General features: G+C 36.9%; 1 protein-coding gene across 1 annotated transcript; it reads right to left on the reverse strand.

Moving 5' to 3' along the window:
- Positions 1 to 1,710: 1,710 nt before the first annotated feature.
- Positions 1,711 to 26,031, reverse strand: LOC140171265 (aldehyde dehydrogenase 1A1-like). The gene is made up of 13 exons (XM_072194495.1): positions 25,767 to 26,031; positions 12,308 to 12,412; positions 10,058 to 10,198; positions 9,633 to 9,759; positions 8,945 to 9,135; positions 8,659 to 8,772; positions 7,964 to 8,066; positions 7,257 to 7,441; positions 6,661 to 6,825; positions 6,251 to 6,408; positions 5,866 to 5,940; positions 5,295 to 5,334; positions 1,711 to 4,754 (listed from the first exon to the last, which is right to left on the reverse strand). Exons 1-13 carry the CDS (start codon positions 25,794 to 25,796, stop codon positions 4,722 to 4,724), a joined length of 1,467 nt encoding a protein of 488 aa, XP_072050596.1. The 5' UTR covers positions 25,797 to 26,031; the 3' UTR covers positions 1,711 to 4,721.
- Positions 26,032 to 26,639: the final 608 nt, after the last annotated feature.

Raw genomic sequence — 26,639 nt, forward strand, 5'->3', positions numbered from 1 at the left:
GTTTGACCTATCACCGATGTACATTTCTTGAGTTATAGGGGAAAAGGTCAAATGTCAAAATTTGGACTCCACGGGGGGTGCAACAGATGGCAAAGAAGATCAAATCCCATTGAGCCGTGTTGACCTTGACCTATTTTGTGGTGTTGCATATGTAATAAAACATCCAAAACAATGCAACTTTTATCATTTCGAAATATTTTTGCCAAAGGAATAATTTGAGACCAGTTGAATTAAAATTGGACCATAATTTAATTATAAACGCCCGTGGGCCCCAAAATTTGACCTTTGTGCCTATAATTCAAGAACTATATGTCGGAGACTGGTAAAATTAAACTACATTGTATACTTGGTCTAAATCCTTATCACGAGAGCAATACATTGGTATGGTTGTTCACACGATTTGACTAACTTTGAAATTTCACCAATGCATAAGTGGCCATTTTGGATTTATGCAAATTAGGCCCTGTTCCACTCTGGGATTTTTGGGGACTTTTGATGTGTTATTAAATATGCTTTTCTGAAATGAATGGTGATTAAATTCAATTTTTGAAACCAGAAAATGTATTTGATTCCCTGGTGGAAGTGGGCAGATTGTTCCAAATATGTGGGGCTAAATGAACATGTATTACATGTAGTAGCAGTTTTCAGAAATTTAACGCTGTTGATCTCAGCAAGACGAGTTGTATTGGAGGCAGATCTGAGGCCAGTCCTGGCTGGACAATACAGAGAGAGCAGATCAATCATATAAGAGGGGCTGATCCATTGAGACATTTGCAAATAATCATCATGATCTTGAAAATGATCCTCTCTCTGATCCGAAGCCAAATATGGAAATTCCACCAGCCAAAGTTCTACACCAGGAGCTGAGGAACACGGCAGAAATGGCAATGCCTTCAATGCCTCCGCACTGGCGTTGGTCGCTTCAAAGTAGCCATGAGAGACTGGGGTTTCTACACCGGCCCTACCGTCATTAACACCGTGAGTCTGACACTAAGAGCTACAATGCAACATATTATGGAATTTTACCATAACTTGATGAGGTTTGCTGCATCATAAAACACCACCCTGGCGCATAAATATATTGATAAATGGATTGATCAGGCGGACTTAGTTTATAGTCGTAAGGGGCGCACCATTAGATTTCAGGGGGTGGCATAGCACTTTTTTAAAAAAAAAAAATTACACGTGGGAGAGCGTGGCGCAATGGTTAGGGTACTTGCCTTTAGTGCATGAGGTCCAGGTTCGATTCCGGCGGTGGCGATTTGCTGGGATATTAACTTGGAAAAAAAGTCTGAAATTAATTGGCAACTTCTGTAGATTAAATTCAGATTTCCGCTCTCCCATGGTTCATTTAGAATTGGGTAAATGAATCATGAAAGTACTCCGTCCTTCGGAGGGGACGTTAAGCCGTCGGTCCCGTGTACAGAGAGCCATACCTGTACATGTATCTCGCAGCCAGTTTCGAAAAGAGTAGGGTGTTAACCCCTGACTGTTCCTAACCCGTCCCGGTGTTCAAATGGACCCCAATGGAAATAAGCTTCAATAGAGGCTTTCTTGGGTTATCCAGGGTTGTCAAAACCCGAACAAATCAAATCAAAAAACAAAACACGAAAGAAGACAAATCCAAATTTGTGTACACTATGAAAACAGAAATCTTTGACAAGCGTGTGTTGACACTGTGTAATGTAAACAAAAATATTAGAAACAAAATGAACTCCAATTCAGTAAACAGTATATTTATTAGGCAGTATATTTATTACACAATGGGCAAAGCCCACTGCCAAATTTCATGCATTTGCATGCATTTAATGCCATTCCTTATGCAAAGAGATACAAGGAATAATGCGCTATTATGACAATCTTTACACTCACATTTAAAAGTATAGTTTTTTAAATCTTCCACACACATATACAGCCTGTCTCAAAAAAAATTGTGCAAGTGAAAAGCGCCCTCTCTGGCAATTAGAAAATACCGTTGTGAAATAATGTTTACATCAACATCCAGGGTGTAGTCTTAGCTCTCAAATGCCGTTTGTTCTGTTCCATTTGCTTGTTTTAATCTCAAGATATGTTTAGTTTAAGACGAAAGGGTAAAATCACAATTGTGCCACTTTTACTAGGGAAGAGGGTTTTACATGTAACAGTGATAGCATCAAGTTTATCAAGAGTTCCTTCGTGAAATCAAAAGAATGTATCAATTACACAATACACAAAATTTTTGACTGTTTTTACTGTTTTATCATGATGCAGGAATGATGATTCTCTTTTTCCACTTAAAAGAGATTAAAAGATAAATAAATATTTCACATTCTGCTGTAAAAATGGATTTAACATTCTGCTGTTCTGCATGTGCGTTTCAATGATTTTATCATGGTAAATACTGTTTAAGACATGTTAAAAGACAAACAAATCTTGTGCACTTATACATGTTATAGGTTAATGAAAGCGTATTACTTGTTGGGAGAGATATTAGACAAAATAATGCACGCGTGCTGATGTTGATGCGTCTAATGCATGCGCCCCGAAAGGGGGAGTGCATTAGACGCATCAACATCAGCTATCATTGTATACATGTACAGCTCTCTTCCCTAGTAAAAGTGGCACAATTGTGATTTTGCCCTTTCGTTGTTAAATAAACATATCTCGAAATTGGAACAAGCAAATTGAACAGAACAAACGGCATTTGAGAGCTAAGACTGCGCTCGTGACGTTGATGTAAGCATTATGTCACAACGGTATTTTCTAATTGCCAAAGAGGGCGCTTTTCACTTGCACAACTTTTTTTGAGACAAAATTGTACAAGCTTCCGTTGCGTTATTCCAAGTCACTCTTTATCACATGAATGACAAAAAAAGGAAGAAAAAAAAACCCCCCATTAGTGATTCTGAAGGCTTTGTGTAATTCTTTAGTCACCCCTACAGACTCCCTCGCACTTTAATGTGTTAGGCCTAATGATTTAAATAGTCACGTATATTATTACTACCTTTGTTTAGGAATATAACAGGTATATAAGTAGGGATGACCAATGAACCATCAATGAACACTCCCATAGACATGCAGGGAGCTCAACTGTGCACTGCTTGCACAGACATTTCTAAATTGAGCTCATTCTTTTATTGTTCATAATTTTTCTGTAAAAACTGGGGATGTTAATGCCAATTATGTTTTGTAACTATCCTGCAAATTACAGCATCATAACTTATTTGGTTTTTCTGTAAGTGTGAGTCAAAAATGGTCCATCGCCACAGTGCGCTTAATTGCCAGTGGCCAAGTGAAGCACTGCTCAGAATGGCACAAAATATTCAGATGAATAAGATCAGGTGAACACCTTGACCTACTGAGCTGTAATTTGGCAGAGTTGTTGTTATTACCTCTATCATACCCTCTGTAAAAAGGTTAAAAAAATGGACAAGTAGATCTCGAGTTAAAAATTAAATCACCAGCTTTCCTTTGGAATTTCCAAACACCTTTCGAATCATGTTAAATAGACACCTTTCTGAACATAAATGTGAAGTTTCGTGCTCATTTGTTGTATTTTTTACCTGATCTCAACCCTAAACATTTTCTTATATTTATACCATCTGCACTGACTTGCTGCTATACACGCACAGGAGCTGTACTTTTAAAATACGCGCCTAGTCAATAATGAGTCTTTTACTCCATTGTTAAAGTACTGTGCTCCCTGTAGCATATGGAGTGACCAGGTCCTAGAGTGTGATGGTTTTGTAGCAGATGACAGTATTCATTCAAGCCTATCAAGGTCAGTTATTAGCCACTTGCTGAATGGCTGGGCATTATCAGCTATCAAAGAGATACCTTATGCTGCTGCCAATCACAATAGAGGTTAAACATTTTGTTAAAACCCCAGAAGTGATATCAGGACAAAGCTGTGCATGTTGGTACTTGATTGTTTGGATTCCTATGTTGAAAATCCCTTGTAGTACATTAGTATTTTTCTTATGTGTAGTGTATATTGTTGTGGAAAAAAAAGTTCACCTGGACTTTTGATTTTGTGCCACTTCGGCCATTATGGATGATTTTTGGCAAATGTTTTCTAAAAGCATGATTTCAGTGCCTCGGTTTGAAGAAATACTTAATGCTATTGACTAGTAAAGTGCCACTTCATAAGAAACCCCTTGGATACTTTCACAATATGCTTGTTTCATGTTTGCATATATATTAAAATAAAGTAATATAAAAAGGTAAATATATGCTTATACCAATTTTGCTCACATTGATATTTTTAGACTTTGTCAATTTATTTCGTTCCAATGACCGGTCAGAATGGGAAACTTTGAAAATTCATAATTCGAAAAGTTTTTGACCGATTTTGACCATTTAACCACCAGAAAACAATCTTTTGTAGCAATAGGGGCAACATGAAATTATGATGGTCATCCCTAATATAAGTTCAGATTGAGGAGTGATATACAGGCTGCGTCAAAATGATGGTTCTCGACACATCAGTTATTTTGAAGAAAATTATAAAAATATAAAATATATTTCATTTCGAATGTATATTATACTGATTAAAATAGTATTTAAATACACGTACTATATACTAGATCCTTTTATTTCGTTGGCTTTTACAGTTGCATTTTGGAGGTATGTCCTTTGGTATGTCTCTGGTGATTACGACACAAGTATGTCTTAAAATTATGAAACCAAAAGCTACCAAATCAGGACTTCAGCAACTTCCAAAGGACGTTGTTATGGCATGTCTAAGAATTCTTCTCTGGAATTTTAACGATCACCTATAGAAATGGGAAGAAGCAAAACATGTATATATTTTAATGTATGGATATAGCAAACTAAATTGAAACAAAATAATAAATCGAACACCAGCAGACTACAATAATTCGTTGTTCCTATTTTACTTGTAAAGTGCCTTAGAAAAAATAAACAGATGATAATTTTGTGGCAGTTTTAACTGCCCCAAAATTAAAAGGGGCTGTGCAATAATTATGAGACCGGACGGGGAGGTCAAATTTCAAAACGGCGTGTCAAACTTGCTTTCCTCACTTTTGGTTTGCCAAAATATTCTTGCCCCTACCCCATATGGCTCGTAATTATTGCCCCTGTTAAACGAGATGATGCTGGTTAAGTTTAATAAATCAGCTATGTCCCCAAAGAGCTCAAATCAAACTTTAGATATCTTGAAACCTAACGTTATTTATTTTACTATCTAAACCTTATTACATGTATCTTTTATATTTAAATATGGTGTGAATGGAACTAAAGTGTGCTATGCCAGAGGACAATGTTTGAAGTAATAGAGATGTGATGTTACTTACGGTTTTGACTTCTAGGTACTCCTTAAGGCCTTCCATTCCGCTGTAAATACAACAACAATCATGAGTTGAGATTTAGGGCGAGTTTCTTGACAGGAGTCTTAGTAAGCCTTAGTCTTGAGGCTACTGAGCCTAGCCCGCTCTCAAAGCCCGAGTCTTAACTTTAGCCGGATTTCTTAAACGCAAATATACCAGCGACTTAATTGTATATAAGCAATTGGAGGTAAATGTGCATATATAAGCTTTAATTGTCCTTCACGGTTTACCGTACTGACAAGGTTGCCGTCTCATTATCGCAATGTTACCAGCGCAAATCTGACTTTGGTGTGATGGAACTACAAATACGGTATCAGTGACTATGAAAATAATGCTCTATATCATCAAGAAAAACAGTATTTTCTGCATATAACGGTTGACAATACGGTATATTATCAAAAGTTTTTCCGAAGCCTTGATCGCTTTAATATAATGTTATTTGAATCAATTTATTGCCTGTAATCATGATTCGTATATTGGTATGTCGCGCGTTTGTAGCGACAAGACTAGAAATGAATGCGGGGTACACTATACATACTTTTCTCTTCCGACTCCAGACATCTTGTAACCACCGACTGGAGGAAGCGGTGATACAACGGAATATGTGTTAACCCTGAAACGACATGGAAATATAACAATTTCAATTACCTGGACAAACATCTAATGAGATGTTAATTGGAGACCTGAAGAAACATTTCAGAGTAGTTTGAGGTGAGGTACGACGACGGGACACGTAACTCACATTTCATAAACCTCGTTACCCTGAAGTTCCAAACATAGGTTAGCATAGAATTTAGTCATACTATGAATGCAAGGCGGCTAATGGGTGCTACGTGTTTATTTCACTGTAGCACCACTGAGCTATCTGGTAATTTCATGGAAACCAAACTTTTCTTAAGCCATCGACCATTGAGCACACTTACCAAACAATTCCTGCATGTACGGTATTGGCAATACTAAATGCCTTATCAATATCTTTGGTAAACACAGCAGCTGCAAGACCGTAGGTCGTGTTGTTAGCTCGATCACGTACTTCTTCTAATGTCTTAAATTTGATGATCTGCTGCACTGGTCCAAATATCTGCATTGTCAAATAATGGAGATATTACAATCTGTCTATGGACTCTGCTTGTATTTGACCTTGGTTTCTTAGTGTAATGAAATCCTGAATAAAATAGACTGTCTCAACCGATAGTTATATAGGACTACATGTAAATACCCTAGCCTCCCCCGGGTTTAGCGGAAACATACAGCACATTTTGTATACTGATGGAGTATAACAATTTACACAGCAAATGCTGCGCTTTTAAGATGATAATGCAGAACTGCATACCTCTTCTTTAGCAATTCTCATGTCGTCTGACACATCAGAGAAAACTGTGGATTCAACAAAGTATCCCTTGTCACCAATACGCTTGCCGCCACATTCCAATTTGGCACCTTCCTTTTTACCACTCTCAATCAATTCCATGATTTTATCCAGACCATCTTGATCAATCTATAAAAAGAGGTGAAAGTAAAATCTAAATTAGAGGCTATTGATATAGGATTCCAAATAATGTTTAATTAATAAGGAATGGCATTTAGTTTGGTCCTCTAGGGCCATCGCCCACTGATATCGATAGCATATCATTACCGGTAGAGATATCCATATTGTGCAAATACATAAACTAATCGGTAAAGGTAGTAATTTTATCGAGGGGTGTAGTATCTCCTTAATTGGGTACCACTTAATACAGTATCCTCTTCGGTACTGATAGAAAGAGCCACCAGTGTTAGGGTGTATTAAGGGACCGTTAACAGCATTACATGGCTAAAACATTAAAATGTTATCTCTCATCATGTCAAAGCCGATGCAAGTGGGGTTGCATCGCATGTGTAGATTGACTGGATACCTAATACCTATTTCATTAATCTCACAACATTTACCTGTGGACCTCCTTCTATTGTCTTATCAAATGGATCTCCAACAGTTCTTTTCTTTGCCCTTGCTACGCTTTTTTTAACAAAGTCGTCATAGATTTCCTCTTGAACAAATGTACGTGAGGCGGCGACGCAGACTTGACCACAATGACGAAACAAGGCTTGATGACTCATCTCCACTGCATAGTCCACTGCACGTTAAAAAAAACCAATATATTATATTACATTATTTAATCGTCTTATCTTCTATGTTTGTCGCGATCTCTGCATAGGGACGAATACGAAATTACTATAAACCGCCCCAATATGCCTAATCATAAGCCGTGAAATGCAATACGCGATTCACCGATCACGGGTAGACATGATAGAGATTATCAAAAATGGCTTCGCAATGAAAACCCCCGAATGCTTAATATCTATGGAGTACTCTATAAGTCATTAAAAAGTCGTCTGTATGAGGAGACCGTGCCACGAAAATTATGACCAACGTTATGTATCTATGTCAGGAAACCTTGCGGTTGATTTACCACACGTAAGCAACTATTGAATTAATCGTAAGTCTTTGTGAAACGGGCACAAGGTTTCAGTGGCCCTAAATACTGCATCACATTCTATATCGATGTGAGCTCCAATCGTTTATTTTTAAGGTTACTTAGTCATAAATGATGACTGTGTAGCCAAATGTGACTAATCTATAGCTTTCTGTGTCTTACAGTCACAATCAGCGAACACAACGTTGGGGCTTTTCCCACCCATCTCGAGAACAACTTTCTTCAGGTTTGTTCTGCCAGCAGCCGCTTGAATAAGACGTCCGACCTAGATATAAACAACAGTATAACAGATCAATTGACTAACTTTAAGAACACTATTTGTCTCTCATTGTATAATGAAAACGAGTTAAACGTAAATTCTGGTAGATAGAGATGACGCGGAGATTATATGAGGCTATCAGCCCGGATATTCCTGCGAATGCACTTACAACCCATTAGATTGTTATTACATTATGGATACCGGCTACGTTGGCATCCGCTAATCAAAATAGGAATATATTTGTCCCACGTCTTTCCAACCTGATCGGACACATTATTCATGCATAAAGGACACTGCATGCATCACCCATATACCGTAAAAACTCGATAGTTGGCATATGTGCTTACTATCGAGAGCTTTTAAAACATGCAAACATGAAGAGCCATATCCACAAAAGTGGAAAGGGTTTTGAGGAAATCATCGATACACATAGTTATATACGAAAATGTGTGTCTCATCTCCATTAGCTCAGTTGGTAAAGACTTTGGTATAATTTCATGTTTTCAAAAGCGCTCGATAGTAAGAACATATGCTATCTATCGAGTTTTACGGTATATTATATATTTATGAGATGAAAGTTTACGGTGTTTAACGATACCTCAGTTGATCCAGTAAATGAGACAAGGTCAACATCCATGTGTTCACTGATAGCGGCACCAGCCGTAGGACCATAGCCAGGTACAATATTGACAACACCGGGTGGAAATCCAGCCTAAAATAGCAAAATGAAATCGGAAAAATCAAATAATGATGTTTGTTGTTCATGTAGTTTTGTTATGTTATATTTCATTCATAATGCCATCTTTGTTGACGTCTTTATAAGCGAGCATGAGTGTACACCAGCGCGCATTGAATATTGTTTAAGCGAAACTTTCGACACCAACCTCCTTGATCAGTGAAGCAATATAGAGTGCCGTCAGTGGTGTCTGCTCGGCAGGTTTGATGACTATTGTGTTCCCACACACGAGGGCGTGGCACAGCTTGTAAACCATGATGGGGGCGGGGAAATTCCATGGAATTATTGCACCAACAACACCAACTGGTTCATATCTCGTGTAGCAGAAGTAATCACCATCTGAGTAAAATTCGTTAGTGGAGAAATCGTCAGTGGAGAAATTGTTTATAGAGATTCAGAGAACTCACCGCTTTTCATATAGGCATCGTAATGCTAACCTCACCAGTATAATAAACTCGTGTTATTAACATCAATAACCACTTTGCCAAAAGCAATGTATTGGCAGTATTGTGGTCAATGGTAAATCAAGCCAGGGGTTGGGTGAAGGTTCTCCCACTCAAATACCAAGAGAGGTTTACCTTTTGTTATAGAAGCTATTATCGTTAGATCTTGCCCATTTTTGAATTTTAGGGCAACTTTTAAGGATATATTATATTAATTATAAGTTATTAATTCCTTTAATACTGTTCCTTAAGAGGTGGCAGAAAAGCGTTTTCTTTTTGTAATGAGCAACTTGTCGATCAAACATTTTGGTAATTTAGCCCGCCGTCTAAACTGCCACTTTCTCCATCATGAATGGTAACATATTCCGAAACTTTATTGTATTGAAAGCTTACCTATGGGAATAGTTTTGCCATGTATTTTATCTGCCCATCCAGCCAAAGAGCGCACACCATTACTTAGACTTCCAATAGCTCGAGTGGTAAGGTTGATAATCATTCCATTGTCGAGGGTTTCAAGTTCCTTATGAATCAAAGAAAAAGCAAACCAAAGGTGATCAATACGTTACCTCTGTCTTAAAACAAACTTGTAATTTCCCCTTTGAGTATCCCCTGATTCTCGTATAAATAAAGCAGACGATCTAATAAAAATGTCTTTTCTTATCTTTTTGGAGGTACTATGTAGGCCTAATTAATATATCTTTCATAGATTATTTCATTAATACCTTTTAAAACAAAATGTGTGGCAGAGTTACCTATTTAGATTTGGTTTTGTATTTTATTACCGATTTAACAACGACCAAATATATATTTTAACTTACTCTGATATATACTGCGTCTCTGTCAATAAGATCAGCTAATTTCAACAGCAAGCGCCCTCTTGCTGAAGCGTCCATTCGCCGCCATGTTGATCCAAGTTTGAAGGCTTCACGCGCTGCCTTGACAGCTAGATCGATATCAGCCTAAGAAAAAGAATTTCAGAAAATATTTTACATTATAATTTCTTTTGTATAAATGCAGTATTTCTTAGTTATTACCATCAAATGTTCAGGGGTCCATTTCAGAAACCTTTTTTAAAGCATCGTATCGTAAGTAACGCATCGTAAACATGGTAATTTAAGGTTGCTGTCTACTCGTCTTCACGTTACGATGCGTTCTTGTGATAAATTCATATTAGTTAATTTTACAATAAGTATGCCTACCAATCGTATATCTCCTTTGTGAAATAGAAGTTAATCTGTTGTGTAATTTATTTGATAGGCGTAGATTCCGAGATCAAAATCAACACAAATATTTTGATATTGGGGAATTGCCCATACAATCCCCACCCCCTGTTGCCTGTATGTGGGTTTGCCAATTTGTGAGCGCCTCGCGCGCTTTTCTTACACCTTTGCACCACCTTTCACCAGTTTTCTTCAATATACCAAAGGTTTTTTTCCCGCGCTTCACGTGATTTTTACCATGGACTTATTCTGTTGACAAAAGGTGCTGCATTTCACTATACTTTAAGAATGTTGTCCAACCTCATCGCCCCCAATATCAACAATTAATCTACACCACTGACATCTTTATAAACACTGTTCCCAAAGTTCCGTTACACTTGAAAAAGTCGGCATGGTTTAAAAAGCAAAAGAGAAACCAGAAATAATTTACTCGCTAAATGCACCATTTCATACTGTGAATGTTGACTCATTTCTAGCTTTGCGATCTTGTTGGAAAAATTTAAAAATATTTCAATGGTAAAGGGTCGGATTTCAAAGGCTGCAGAAGTCCCAATACAAAGGATTCTGCACATAATGAAAGAGTACCCAAAGCGGTACAAGCTTTATTGTGCGTTCCATTTTCATTCAAATTTAAACTAAACATCGGGTGATTGTATTACAGATCTGCACATTTTGATACCTCATTTGTAGCAATTGACTAAATATTGACGTCACAGCGTACATTTAAATCAATGTAACCCAAGATTTGAAAGTTGCAGTAACTTCTATTGATTTTGCATTCAGTGTAATGGAAATAAATCTGCGTAATGATATCTGAGTGCTTTTGTATTGTAAAAATTTGTATGTAAGTGCAACTTTCAAATCTGGACCTCACTACATCAAATTGACCGGTGCTTTATTGTTTTCTGGGCTATCGTATCAAATGAGGTGTCAAAATGCGCAGAAATAAATTCTGCTTCCAACGCATTTTACAGATTTGTAATACAATAGCCCTTTTTGAGTAATGGCCATTATTTAAGGGGGGTCAGTTACTTTTGTTGAGATGTTTATTATAATCGCATGGTTGATTAATGATGAAAAGCGGACTTGAACCCAATAAAGAACCTATGGGAAACGCTGAAGAGATGGATAACAAGTCCATCAAGTCAGACACAACCCTGCGCCATATCCGTTTGAGTGTGAGAGAGAAACAGCATTGACTGAAAAGAAATAAGACACCTCCATGTCTCATCAGAAGCAAGCAACGTCGCATTTACAGCAGCAGTTGTGAACAGACAGAACAGTAATGGAGGGCACACTAAGAATTGAAGGATAAACTGAAGAAAACGGCATTTTACTTCATGAGAGTGTAAAGAATGAATCCATGAAAACAAGAGTAGCATGATATTAAAATAACAGGTCCTTAAAAGTGATCACCAAGTGGAGAAAGTGTTTGTTTATTGTCTTTAAACTTGTGTATAGGGGCTACTGCAACTTTAACATTGAAATGCTTGTAACATTTGTCAACGAGATCGGAGAGCAGCAAATGAGGTGTCAACATTTGCAGTATAAAATACTGCATGCAGCGAGTTTACCGATTTGCTCAATACCCTTATGGTTGTTAAATTATAACGACTTTTGAAGTGTAACGATACTTTTTGTAGCAGTGTACTTCGTTTATACTCGAGAGGGCAGGCACGAGTATAAGCAGTGGCGTAGCCTGGGAGGGGTATTGTTGTGGTTCTGATATTTTGTGAGGTTTACGGAATAAATGCCAAGCATACACCGCTTAGATGACATTTATTCCGTAACTTAGCTCCAGGAGCATAATGTTGAAGGAATCTCAATTTTGCGCAGTATTATGCCTACCTTGTCTCCCTCCTGCACGTCACATATCTTCTCACTGTTTGATGGATTCAAAGTGACAAATGTCTTACCACTTACTGAGTTTACAAACTCATTGTTGATGAATACCTAATGGATTAAAAACAAGATTAGCACAGGGTTAATGGTAGTGTAGTGCGTATTATACAAATATTAACTGTCTATGAGTGTGATGGTCGAAATATAATCACGAGGTGAAAGATGGATTGTTCCATTCCACGAGCCGGAACTCATGCATAAATTCTATTACTAAAATACTATTTAAGGTAGGAAATTTTTTTTTTCATCAACATAACACCATGTTTTGCCGTGATATACTTCACATTTTGGGGTCCACCCCATAATTAAATCGGCGAGTCCAAGAGTCAGCTCACGGCTTGGCGCAGGCGCACTACGGCAGAGTACTATGATAGTAAAGACTATCACACGGAGAGGGTGATGGTAAAAATGATAAATGGTAATCAACCAATGAACTGTCTAGAATTTATGTATGAGTGATAAAAACATTAACATTAATATGGTAAAGTGTCCGAACAATAAAGTTATCAAGAAGTACGGTATTAGACATGGATGCTAATTAAGCACTCTTTTATTCATATTATCGTTTGATACTTCTTTTTCGTAAGGGAATTAAAGTTAAAGATATATAATGACCCATTTAATAAATATGACACACACAAGATGCACATTTTTGACTTTTGTCATAGTGCTATTAACAACAACAAAAATCCAGGAAACAGGGAAGCGATTATCATTAGTCTAATGAATCGGGTTGATTTTGGGATGAAGCTTGCTTTTTGTAGTTTTCGGCAAAGTTTTTGCCGATTTGGCGTCGATGTGGGGTTCTGATTGGCTAATTGGATCACGTCATCAGCACATCGGTAGATCAGGTAGATCAGCTGGACACCGCCGTGCGGAGGAACCTTGCCGAAAACTATAGTATAGTTGCAATGCTTCCTGGCATGCCTTCATAATACATGATATACCAGGGTCTATGATCAGAGTGAGTTCCGGAAAATCATGTAGTCCTGGCCCTGTCCTACAGACCCGTATACAATTTTTCATGAGGAAAGTTTGATTCGAGTAGGGTATGCATAGGTCTTCCAAATTCCAAGCCCGGGCAATCTCTGTATATGGCCATTTTTCAAAATGGCCGCCAAAATGTATTTATGAACCAGGTAATAATTATGACAATTACTGTGAAACTACTAGACCTAGATGGGTGATTGAGGTGTCTATCCCCACTAAATCAAGGCTGTCTGAGTGAATGAAAGGGGTTTTATGGATGTCTGAGGTCTTGGACACCTGAAATGACAATAATTCGGAATCTACTTGACCTACAAGGGTCATTAAGGTGTCTATCCCCATTAAGTCAAGGCTGTCTGATTGAATGAAGGGGTTTCATGGGGGTCTGAGATCTAGGACACCTGAAATCCAAGATGGCCGCCAATAGTAACCATAATCATCATATTAACCAGATGAAATGACAATAATTCGGAATTTGCTTGACCTACAAGGGTCATTAAGGTGTCTATTCCCATTAAATCAAGGCTGTCTGAGTGAATGAAGGGGGTTTCATGGATTTCTGAGGTCTAGGACACATGAAATCCAAAATGGCCGCCAATAGCAACCATAATGATCATATTAACCAGATGAAATGACAATAATTCGGAATCTGTCTGACCTACAAGGATCATTTCGGTCTCTATCTCTATTAAATCAAGACTGTCTAATTGAATGAAGAGGGTGTCATGATTGTCTGATGTCTAGTCTAGGACACCCTCTATCTAAGATGGCCGCCCATAGCAGCCATATAATAACCAGGTGAAATGACAATATCTCAGTAACTACATTTTTATTTGATCTAGAAGAGTAATTGTGCATGTGTAACTTCGCTAAATCAAGGCTGTTTTGATTAAATGAATGTGATATCATGTTTGTCTGCAGTCGAAATCACACCAAATCCAGGTGAAATGTCATCAATTAGAACCTATGTACCTCTTAAAGGACTGTTAAATATCAAAATTTTTAAAAATATCAAATTTTAATAATTTGTCATAAAATTTGTATTATATCGCGAATCAGAAAGACATTTCTCGTATTCAGAATGCAATTTGATAGGTCTAGTATACTCTCAGCTCCCACAAAAAATACGTGAAAAAGTCGCTAAACGTTAACTTAATATCCCATTCCTTAAATCAAAAAGAAGCATAATTAAATCTAATTAAATTTAAAATTTTCCTTATTTAGGTGTCACACACTCAAAAACAGTTTTTATGGTTCAGTGAATAAATTAAAATGAATGCTGCAGCTTATTAATGTCTTTCAATAACGAATAGGCCTTCCTTCATGTGAGATGGCTTCCAAACATCATTCTTCTCTGCTGTTGGTCAAGCTGGTTCCCCGCATGCTGCAGGATTTGTTGCAAAGTCCTTTAAGGTGGTGTTGTCCGCTTGTAACAAGTTGAGTCTTGATAACAGCCACCCATATAAATGTTTTTGAACCATTCAAGGAAATGACCAATAGAACAAGTGTATAGGTATCCAGCATAAAAGATCTAACCAGGAATCTGTTGGTCCATTGGTTAAATTAATCAATGAACACAGGATTTGTCATTGAAGTTACAGCTGTTCCTTTCTAATAAATTGAATTACAAGATTTGTCATTGAAGTTACAGCTGTTCCTTTCTAATAAATTGAATTATAATGAAAAACTTGTTAAATTTATGCATTTTAATGCATATAAAAAAGTGCAACTTTTGTTGATGAATAATATTTAAATATTAATATATAAAAGTCTATATGATTACTCACTGAACCATAAAACATGTTTGAAATGTGTACAAATTGATTCATGAACATCTTAAGGGCTGGGGTATGAACGTTTGGACAGTATTTATTTTGGGACATTAGAGCACATCAGACATATCGAATTGCATTCTGAATACGAAGAATGTCATTCTGATATCAAATAATTTTGAATTTTTGAAATTCGCAATTTAATACACATTTTATGGCAAATCATTAAAAATTGATATTTTTGATATTTAACAGTACTTGAAGTAAACTTTATTAATCTGATGATTTATACTTAAAGTGTATGTAGGTGGGTTGAAAAGCCGACGATCAATTGAAAATTTTGACCTTTCGTATTGAAGATATGGATTTTTTTCCCAAAACACCAAAAAATTTAGGTCTTTTGGGAAAAAAAATCCATATCTTCAATATGAAAGGTCAAAATTTTCAATTGACTGTCGGCTTTTCCTCCTGCTACATAACACTTTAAGAATATATCATTAGATTTATATGATTTACTTCGAGGACTGTTATATATCAAAAATTCGAAAAATATCAAATTTGTATAATTTGTCATAAAATTTGTATTATAATTATTGTGATTTTCAAAAAATGAAAATTATTTGATATCAGAAAGACATGCTTCGTATTCAGAATACAATTCGATAGGTCTGAGGTGCTCTCATGTGCCACAAAAAATACTGTCGAAACGCAATAAACGCTCATTTTAGATCCCTTAACTTAAGTTATTTTAATAAAAAAAATATACAAACATTTCTTCAAGTGAAAGAGGTCTGAAACCAAAAGTCGTGCATAAAAAGCCTATGTAGAAAAGTGCAACTTTTTTCTGGCCGAAAATTTTATCAATGGCTATACTCGTATTTCTCAGTGAAGATGACAAAAGATAACAACAAAACCCCGTTCACTTGATGCATAACAATCAGCTTATGTTTCAAACAAGAGAATTGATCAAGCCGTTTTTGGATTATACCAAAAATTCGTAGGGGGGGCGCCTTATTTTTTTGGAACCGTTTAGTACATCGGTTGTTTAAAAATGTTAAACAAAAACCTCAAAATAAATTTTGTGGTCTCTTTACTATATGTGACCCGGCAGCACAAACGAGCCGTAAATTCCCTAAATTGTATTCTGAGTTATGGTGTAAAATGTGTACGAAGGTCGTATTCATCGGTCACTTAAGCTGGCGCGACATCTGTTTTATTTTGATAGTCACAACACGAATCAATAATACTATTATTGAAGTGGATAATAAGCTTTCTACCTTAGATGGCTATAGAACTTTTAATAGCTCTGGTCTTTGTTTGCTTTTGCTAAATCCTTTTCAAGTGGTGGGTTATTTGTATAGGTATGCATAACCAACAATTAACAATGAGAGAACCTTCTTAAACCTCGTTGACTTGGGGATGATTTGAAATGACCGCCAATTATGACTGTTTGATATTTATTGCCGGCAATGTGGAAAAAGAGACACACATAGAAACGAAAAAAGCTATAATTTTGTTGAAGGCGCAAAGTTTAACTAACCATAACTCCGCTTCTGGATATCGTTTGAAGTCAAATGATATACCGTACCATTTTTAAGTTTATGATGTTTATTTTTTAAACACGAAATAAAACAAAATTGACCGAGGGAGGAGTTTACGGCTCATTCGCCGTGGACGGTCACATATACAGGGTGCCCCAGAAAAATCCGGTATGGTCACAATACAGGGTGCCCCAGAAAAATTATTTGGACATAAATGTTGGATCGGATGGCTTATTACAAAGAAATAAGCGATTATACATAATGCATATGTAAATTTATTTCATTTCAAGTTTGAAAGAATGATCATTCAACACAATGCACACTAGCAGTAGTTAACATGTCAATGGCCTTTATATTTCCTTTCGTTCTTCTTATTTTCAGTAATAATGTTATCCATAGAACGATACAGGATAAGATAATAATATGACTTCCCTCATGGAAGGTCAAATGAATAATTATCCCGAGATAACCTGATTATCCCGAGATAACATGATTATCTTGGGATAATTATCCCGAGATAACCCGATTATACCGGGATAATGGGCTTTATAATTTGTTTGGTGAAATCCTTTTCGTTCTCCTTATTTTCAGTAATAATGTTATCCATAGAACGATACAGGATAAGATAATAATATGACTTCCCTCATGGAAGGTCAAATGAAGGTTTTAATTCTGTGCACAGTCAACATTGGATCTGTAATCATATTATCCCAGGAAAATTATCCCGAGATGGTGTTTACATCCAGCGTGGTTAATGATACCGATTTTGATTATACCGTAGGCCTATACGCTAGTCCTTGTATAAATACACCGAAACTCTTGATCTTTACTATCAGCGTGTTTATAGTGAATATACCGAGTTTTGAGTATACCGTATATATTTCCGTACCCGTACTCATGGTTTCAGACCCGTACCCGTACTCATGCCCTATTTTGACTTCGGACCCGTACCCGTACTCATGGACTGGGACCCGTAACCGTACTCATGGCCTGAGACCCGTACCCGTACTCGTATTCATGGCCTGGGACCCGTACCCGTACTCATGGCATGGGACCCGTACCCATATACCCATGGGTACGGGTACCATAGAGTACATGGCTTCACAAAATGCAGGAAAGTCAGCTGAAAGTGAGAATAGCGGAATACTCTCACTTCTAAGATGCATGTTCGCTCCACTCATGAATCCCACTGTCATGACTGTGAGTCTTCTGATCATAATCAGAACAAATAGGTTACATCATGGATGGGGTTGGGTGGAGAGAAGTAAAACATGGATCCAGATAGAAAACTATAGCAAGTGCCCTCAATTTTATTTTAGCCTGAAAAAGATAAATCCAGCCCTGGATACACAAAATGAACATGAATGCTGCACACATGTAGCTTACATTGTAAACAGCACTACCACCCATTGTATGCTACAAATGTCTCATTCACATAATGACTGATCAATACAGAAAAAACAGCAAACTGGGAAAACATTTCAAGATTTTTTTTCTTTTGTGGTGAATTTCAAGTTATCATGCTGACCCAGGATCTGTGTGCTAACACAGCTTTTATTAATCATTTTGATATTCCCCATCCAAATACACTCCACTACTTGTATGCTATGCTGTTCACACACATGTAGAACTACACCAGGCACAAAAAGAAACTCGTCAGTTATATTCATCCTTGCTGTTCAATAACTTGATAATTTTGGATTATTCTGAAATATACATTTTGTTAATTGGACTTTACTTTCTCATTTGACACCCTGTTCGTGAACATTGAGCAAGTATTGACCAAGATATGCGCCTCCAAACTTTCAAACCCCAAAATGAAAAGTTGCAATTTTAACGATTCAATTGTGCCTGTTACACTGTGTGCTTTATTGATTGGCCCGTGGTGCTTGTGTGCAATACAACGATGCGTTCCCATTGAAAATCGTTGAAAATGCAACTTTTGATTTTGGGGTTTGAAGCTTTGGAGGCGCATATCTTGGTCAATTCTTGTTCGTTTTTCACGAACAGGGTGTCAAATGAGAAAGCAAAGTCAAATAAACAAAATGTATATTTCAGAATAATCCAAAATTATCAAGTTATTGAACAGCAAGGATGAATATAACTGACGAGTTTCTTTTTGTGCCTGGTGTATATGATAATGTGACTGGTGTGAGATTTTCTTTCAGCTACATGTACTTCTTGTGCCCAGGCTTGTGCATCTGAGTTAAATGAATAGAGAGGTCCTTACCATACAGATATTTGGGATTTATAGGAGTTTTAAAATATTAATAAAACATGGATATAATTATCCAGATGTGCATAATTAATGATAATAATTACATGATAAAGCTAATGGATAATCTAGTGGAAGTGTAGATGTGCATGAATGATTCCACTTAAATTGACAAATAATTTAAGTCAATTGATGTTTTGAGATAAATAATTCATCCACATAGTACATGGATTGATTGGACTGGAATCGGACTGGGGTCGAAAGCTAAATATATATGTTGAAATTAGTATTACACAGTCTGGGTGTCCATACATAGTGTGATGTGCCCTGAGTAATTTATTGGATTATTTATCTTTGTTTACAATTTTGAGTTGTGTCATGAGATGGGAAACCCCCTTGCACTTGCAAGTTGGTGTGTAAAGTTATTTTGGGATTCCCCAAATTACTGTAAACAATGTCAGGATTATTTATGGACTATTTGGGGAACCCCCACTTCTCTCTAGAATATTATCTGTATTGATTCAGTGGGAAAGTCCCTTAGATTATAAAATGGATATAATGTGATGACATCACTTTTAAAATTCCCCATTAAGTGAATGACAGAATGGTCCATTAATAGATCATGTGTTTTTTGAGGAATACAAAAGTAGAAGGGAAGTGAGTTTGTTCTTTGCAGAATGTCATGAGAAATTGTAAACTCTCTACGTGTTGTCATTGTTGTGCTTCAAAAAGAGGTACATTTGAACCAGTTTACATGGTCAATAAAGATCTATCTTAATACAGCAACAAAGGAGCGTTTGAGAGACTTGCTGGAGTCTGGTTTATAAAACAATACATCTGTCAAGTGAAGCAGTGTTAAAGAAGTCTGTTTCCTGGAGGAGTAAAGTGTTTGATCTGCGCAAAGAGTGTAACGGCGCAAGGAGTTAATTGCAATTCCGCGTAAAAACCACATGTGCCTGCTAACGGTCAAAATTTTTTTATTGCATAAGGTGAAAGGGCTTTGGTAGTAGGTTACAAAAAGTCATATTAAAAATTCCTCCGGAGCTTGTTGCCATAGCAACGGCAGATTTTATGATTTTGGCGATATTTGCTTATTTTGGGGTGAAAATAAGGGAAAATATGTACTTTTCTGAATTGCTCCTGACTTTAAATTTGAGGTCACATTAAAAAAGCAACCTTACCACCATAAAGTATTATCTTTGTGCTTTCCCCAGATGCAAAAAATATTTCAATAATATTTCCCTATGTGCAATTTTAGGGCTGGGCAACATTGCCAATTTAGCACTTTTGAAAAAATGCCATTTTTACACTATCTTTGAAGTCTAAAAACCAATTTTGCTTGAGCACCCAGAATTATTTCCTCTTTGTTGGTACTTGGGCAGACATTGCCCCTTCCAAATTGGGTAAAAAATCTCTGGGGCTATTTGACCTGTAAAGCCAGTGTTGCCAGAAAGTTTGATAATTTTCAAAAAATGCATTTTTTGAAATAATGAATTTTCTACATATTTACTCATTTAACCTTTAACCAACTTAACTTAATTGAAATATTTGCACAATTTGCATACATGATTAGACACACACTGCAACGGAAGCAACACTTTGAGGCTGGGGACAAGTCCTGTCCTGTTAAAACCGGTATTGCCAGAAAATCATATTTTATTAATCCAAATTTCAAATTTGTGCGTTTTACAATTATTTATTCGGTTAATTTTATACTATCAATGTTAGTTAGAATAGAATGTGCATTTTCATCATCTTATACAATACAGGTTCAGACACATGGGCGAGTTTCTCGACAGGTGGTTTAGTAAGCCTTAGGCTTAGGCGATGATACTAAGCCTAGTTTTGACCAAAAATAGTAATTTTTACATGGGAATTTTTTTTGAAAAATGACATATTCATCTTGGAAAGTGTATCAGCTTACTAAGATGGATGTTTGGATCAAAAAAGTAAATCACAACACTTTTCTGTGACCTATGGTTTTTGGCCTATGACCTCTTGGAATTTATAAGTAGGCCTAAAATGCAGGTTTTTAATGATTTTGGTCATTTTGGGCAAAAATGGACCAATTTTTAACCATCATCTGAAACTTAGGCAATGATGGTGTTACCAGATTATATGACAATTAATTTACCATACCCGTAATTTTTAAGTTCGTTAAAACATGCGTGCATTTGTTTAAAAATGTAGCCTGGTAAAATTAATGATACGCACAATAATATAAACTTCAAACTCCCATGGGGGCACCAATATTGACGTTTGCATTATTCGACACCCTTATTGAATTTTCCCCCTAAATTAAGACATCCGTTTGTTGTTCCGATGCCATCAATTTGACTTCTACTTCTACGTTGATACAGGACCTGTTGAAGGTATACTTGTCCAGGGTGGAAAGGTAACATCACATGTGTTCACATCGAAACAACCGTGCTACCATGTTTACAATGCAAGTAAAAATCCAACCGGTGATGAAGCATGTGGGTCATGATGGGCTGTTGCAATTAAAAGACAAATTTTCCCCATTTCTCCTAGTTTCTAACACAATAGATAATTTTCTATCTGTATGTGTATATGCTATAAATTTGGTTAAAAATTGCCATTCCAAAAGTATCATGGTATGATCATTGGGTGGAAGGGAGAAAAGATATAATACATAATACCCTAAGGATGTTGAGGTCGAAGGTCATTTAGGGGTTGAATTTAATAGACCTGTGATTGGGCTCAAAGTTGGTGAATATAAACCGAAAGGGGAACATGTTAAAAACACAGCAGAGGTCACTTCAGGTCAAACATCATGTACGGTCAAATTTCAAAATTGCTCTGATTGATTTAATTGTGTATAATAAATTGCTAAATAACATTTGACACAAAAGAATACCTCTCTTACTTCCATGCCCCTACTAAAGCTTCCCTTTGAAAGGTCCGATATTTAACATTTGGCCTGAAAGACTCCCAATCCCCCTCCCGGGATGCCCAGGATCAGGGATGTAAGGATGTGATCAACTGTGGAAGTTAACATTCGATGGTCTTTATAATTAAACATGAACGATCTAAAGAGTTACCAAATCCTGCATACCAGAAAAATATTTATGTACAGGGTGTCCCAGAATGATTTGTTCCGTGTTTGCAAAAATAACTAAAAATAGAAGACGGGCAGTGTATCTATTTTTGATACATGCATTATAATGCTGGACATGTCTCCTACTTATTCTGTGAATTTCAGCACGCTACCTTTATTTGTTTTGGCGTGGCATGCAATAATGTAAAATCAATGAAAAACTGCTTTCATTTTCAGCGCAAACGACTCGCATACCCTTGAAAATGGCACGATACGATTAAATAAAGAACGTGGGATGTTTGGCACAGCATTTCGACGACAACTACTGTTGGGGTTGGGCCTTAAAGCTTGCCAGACAGCTGCAATCTTCGCTCTAGTTCTTGCAGTCTTACGAGCACCTGAAGCCTCACTCTGCCGATTCCTGACAGTTCTGTGCTCGTCAAACTTCTTTACGTTATACACTATCGCTCCTTTGACTGGAACGCGTGCTCGCGGAAATCGTCTAATGAATCTTCTTTGCGTCTCAACATAGCTGCTGGTTTGCCAGTAAGTTTTTGAAAGGAATCTACGCTGCTGCACAATAAATTGAGGAGCCATATTTTCTGTACCACAACCAGTTCGACCTCTGCAAGCATTTCAAATTACATGGACCTCACACCACAATAACTAAAACTACCGCCAAAGAGAGAATGGGATTAGGCCGCAAATCCTTAATTCCATGTAATGATTGCTTCGTAACGTCATAAATAATAGATAGATATCGGCTATTTAGTGGAAATATGAACAGGGCACAACTAAAATACCTGCATAACTTTTTCCAAATAACTTTGTGCTGAACGGTTAGTAATGTTACAGATTTTCAAAATAGGTTGCGTTGTCAAAACTTAGAATTCACCATTTTACGCAATCTTCTATAACTTCTACTAGAAACGTCCAATTTTTAAAATCTAAAAAATCTGAGAAAGCTAAATATATGTAAAACTTAAAATGTAAAACAATATGAACATTTAACATGCCCTTCATACCTAAAAAATTCCATCTTTCCCGGTACAGATCATTCTGGGACACCCTGTATGTGGGCCTTGATCTTGGCCACACCCCGGTCCACATTGAGTGTTTGGGCAATTAAAGTGGACCTATAGAACATGTAGAATAATCCATTGAACCAAGTGATGGTTAGAATTCAGTCGGCCATTACTGGGTCCCGTCTCCACCAAATTGGTGTTGTTACTGCCCACTTGGGCATTGATGGAACAACATGCAGGGCCCGTCACACTAGACGGACTCCATAGTGACTTCATTGATCCATGTATGCTTTAGTAAATTTGAGTCTCATGGTTTGTAAATTGAATTCGGGGCCTTTTTTCTGTTTAAATAGTTTAAAAATGATGCACCAAATGGCTTGAAATGGACCTTCATTTTTCAAAATTTTCCAACTTCTGACACCCCTGCGTAATCCATATACAAGTGGCTCTTTTCGCTCCTGATTTCGCGCATTTGCCAATATATGTTTAACACAATTTATGGGCCTACAATATAAAACTTATCCACGAAAGGCTTCATGGACCGCTCATTTTACAAATTTTTTAGCTTTTTCAAACTAAAATTTTACACACTAATAGTGGCAAAATGGTCCACCAAATCGCTTCAATTAGGTCTTCATGTTGCAAAAGTTTCTTACTTCTGAGGGGGGACGCGATGGCCGCTCCATTTCGTACATTTTATACATTTTTTTCTCACCCCCCCCGACCTCCTGGATACGCCACTGCCATGGCCACATCATTTCACATTTCAGGTGGGATAAACCTGGGGGCAGATATGGCTGCCATTGCGGTGTAGGAATGCATGAAATTGGATTCGTCTACAATATAGTTTCGATTCTTTGTCAGCCTTGTGCGCCATGTTTCGCTAAAAATTGTGTAGCCGTAGTCTACGAAAGCCTGTTGAGTTTTAGAGAGGATTGATAGGCCTATATTGTTATGGTTTAAATCAGCGAATACACTTGAAACTGTTATACCTTGATACGAGTTCACTCGGCTATGCCTTGTGGATTCGTAATCAAGAATCAGCAGTTTCGTGTATTCTCATTAACAGGATTATCATAAGCTTAAAAAAATTGTTTGATTGGCATAACATTTTAAGCTATTAGGAGAATTCAAAGAAATGACAGTTTCCATGGAAACGGTCATTTACACCCATTTTTTGATAATTTTACTTGGAAATTAGCTCTATTTTACAGATATTTGCTTAAAAGAAGCATTAATGGCCGTTGCCATGGAAACTGCATACTCGTTGAACTCTCTCTCTCAATAGCCTAAAATTAAAGAAGCCCTGTTTATCAATAAAGTTAAGTGTAATTTAAACTTTTGTAATGCAAAAAATTGCTAAAAATGGTTTTAAAAAGGGTCCATTTTTGCCCAAAATGACCAAAATCATTAAAAACCTTCATTTTAGGCCTATTTATGAATTCCAAGAGGTCATAGGTCAAAAACCATAGGTCACATAAAATGTTGTGATTTACTTCTTTGATCTAAACATCCATCTTAATAAGCTGATACACTTTCCAAGGTGCATATGTCATTTTTCAACACATTTCCCATATAAAAAATACTATTTTTGGTCAAAACTAGGCTTAGAATCCTCAAGGTCGCCTAAGCCTAAGGCTTACTAAGCCACCTGTCGAGAAACTTGCCCATGTGTCTGAACATGTATTGTATCAGATGATGTTTAAATACACATTATATTCAACTAACATTGATAGTATAAACTTAACCGAATAAATAATAATTTTTGTAAAACGCACAAATTGGAAATTTGGATTAATAAAATAAGATTTTCTGGCAATACCGGTTTTTGCAGGACAGGACTTGTCCTCAGCATCAAAGTGTTGCTTCCGTTGCAGTGTGTGTCTAATCATGTGTGCAAATATTTCAATGAAGTTGGTGGTATTAAAGGTTACATGAGTAAATATGTAGAAAATGCATTATTTCGAAAAATGCATTTTTTGAAAATTATCAAACTTTCTGGCAACACTGGCTTTACAGGTCAAATAGCCCCAGAGATTTTTTACCAAATTTGGAAGGGGCAATGTCTGCCCAAGTACCAACAAAGAGGAAATAATTCTGGGTGCTCAAGCAAAATTAGTTTTTAGACTTCAAAGATAGGGTAAAAATTGCATTTTTTCAATAGTGCTAAAATGGCAATGTTGCCCAGCCCTAAAATTGCACATAGGGAAATATTATTGAAATATTTTTTACATCTGGGGAAAGCACAAAGATAATACTTTATGGTGGTAAGGTTGTTTTTTTAATGTGACCTCAAATTTAAAGTCAGGAGCAATTCAGAAAAGTACATATTTTCCCTTATTTTCACCCCAAAATAAGCAAAAATCACCAAAATCATAAAATCTGCCGTTGCTATGGCAACAAGCTCCGGAGGAATTTTTGATGTGACTTTTTGTAACCTACTACCAAAGCCCTTTCACCTCATGAAATAAAAATTTTTTGACCGTTAGCAGGCACATGTGGTTTTTACGCAGAATTGCAATTAAGTGTTTGGAAATCTGCGCAAGGAGTTAAGTGTTTGGAAATCTGCACAAGGAGTTATGTGTTTGGAAATCTGCGCAATGAGTTAAGTGTTTGAAAATCTGTCATCATAAGCTATCATAATCATAGTGATACAACGCGATGGCCAGTTCCAGCACAACTCGGAACCCCGGGCTCGGATCACGTGAAAATGTACCTTTTGAGATATATTGCAATGAAAATGTGCACACAAATTATATTTTTTTGTGGTTTCCTTCATACGTCTCCAGATATTATTATTTCCTTACCTGTGTGTACTTTACTTCTGGTGCAGTCATTTTTTCCTGTTACCTGCAGAACCAATGCAGAATAGTACAATATAATACGAGGACCAAACTATACCAATGTGGTTTAGCGTAAAGAACGAAATGCAAAAGAGAGCTGAGTCAGGTTGTTTATGTGCTCCGATAGTTCTATTTACATATATCGGTTCAAGTCCACGCAGTTTTGATATATTGTACGTACTAGTACAATACGCGCCGTCAGCTGTGCCAGACTACTGCATGCAGTGTGTATGTGCAGGGGGGTGACACTAAATTCACGGCTTTTGTTTAGCCACGCAAACCTATTGCAAATTTTGTTGGCTTGCTCTCAACAAAGTGAGGCAAGGTATCGATCGGTTATGAATAATTCACATCAACTCTTACTCAGCCCATGTGATTGAGGTCACCACATAAAGGTGTCGTAAGTTTAGCGAATCGAACCTGTTGAAGATAGTAAAAAGCGCCCCCAAGCAAGGTTAGACCGGGCGGAAGTGGGTCAACTACTATGATCCCATCAGGCCACAGTGATTTGTTTCTGCAAGAAAGTCTTTTAATTTGATAAGGGAATGTCTTGTTGATATAGTAATGTCGAAATTGAAACTAACTATCGATAATAGAAAGGAAATATACGACAAGCATAAGATATGAAATACAGTGAGTATTTGAAGTCAAAAAATCATTTGACACTTCACGTGACCTTCCAAAATGGCACCAGCGGCAATAGTTTTTGCCATGTGCTTCATCCCTGTGGAAAAGTATCCCGAAAAATATCAATCTGCACTAATACACTTCTTGGTGTAGCCTGCCAGTATGAATTATTGTTGAAAAGTAGAATAGCTCCGTAATTTTGACATTTAA

The sequence above is a fragment of the Amphiura filiformis genome, chromosome 15 (genome assembly GCF_039555335.1).
Source record: "Amphiura filiformis chromosome 15, Afil_fr2py, whole genome shotgun sequence".
Lineage (NCBI taxonomy): Eukaryota > Metazoa > Echinodermata > Ophiuroidea > Amphilepidida > Amphiuridae > Amphiura > Amphiura filiformis.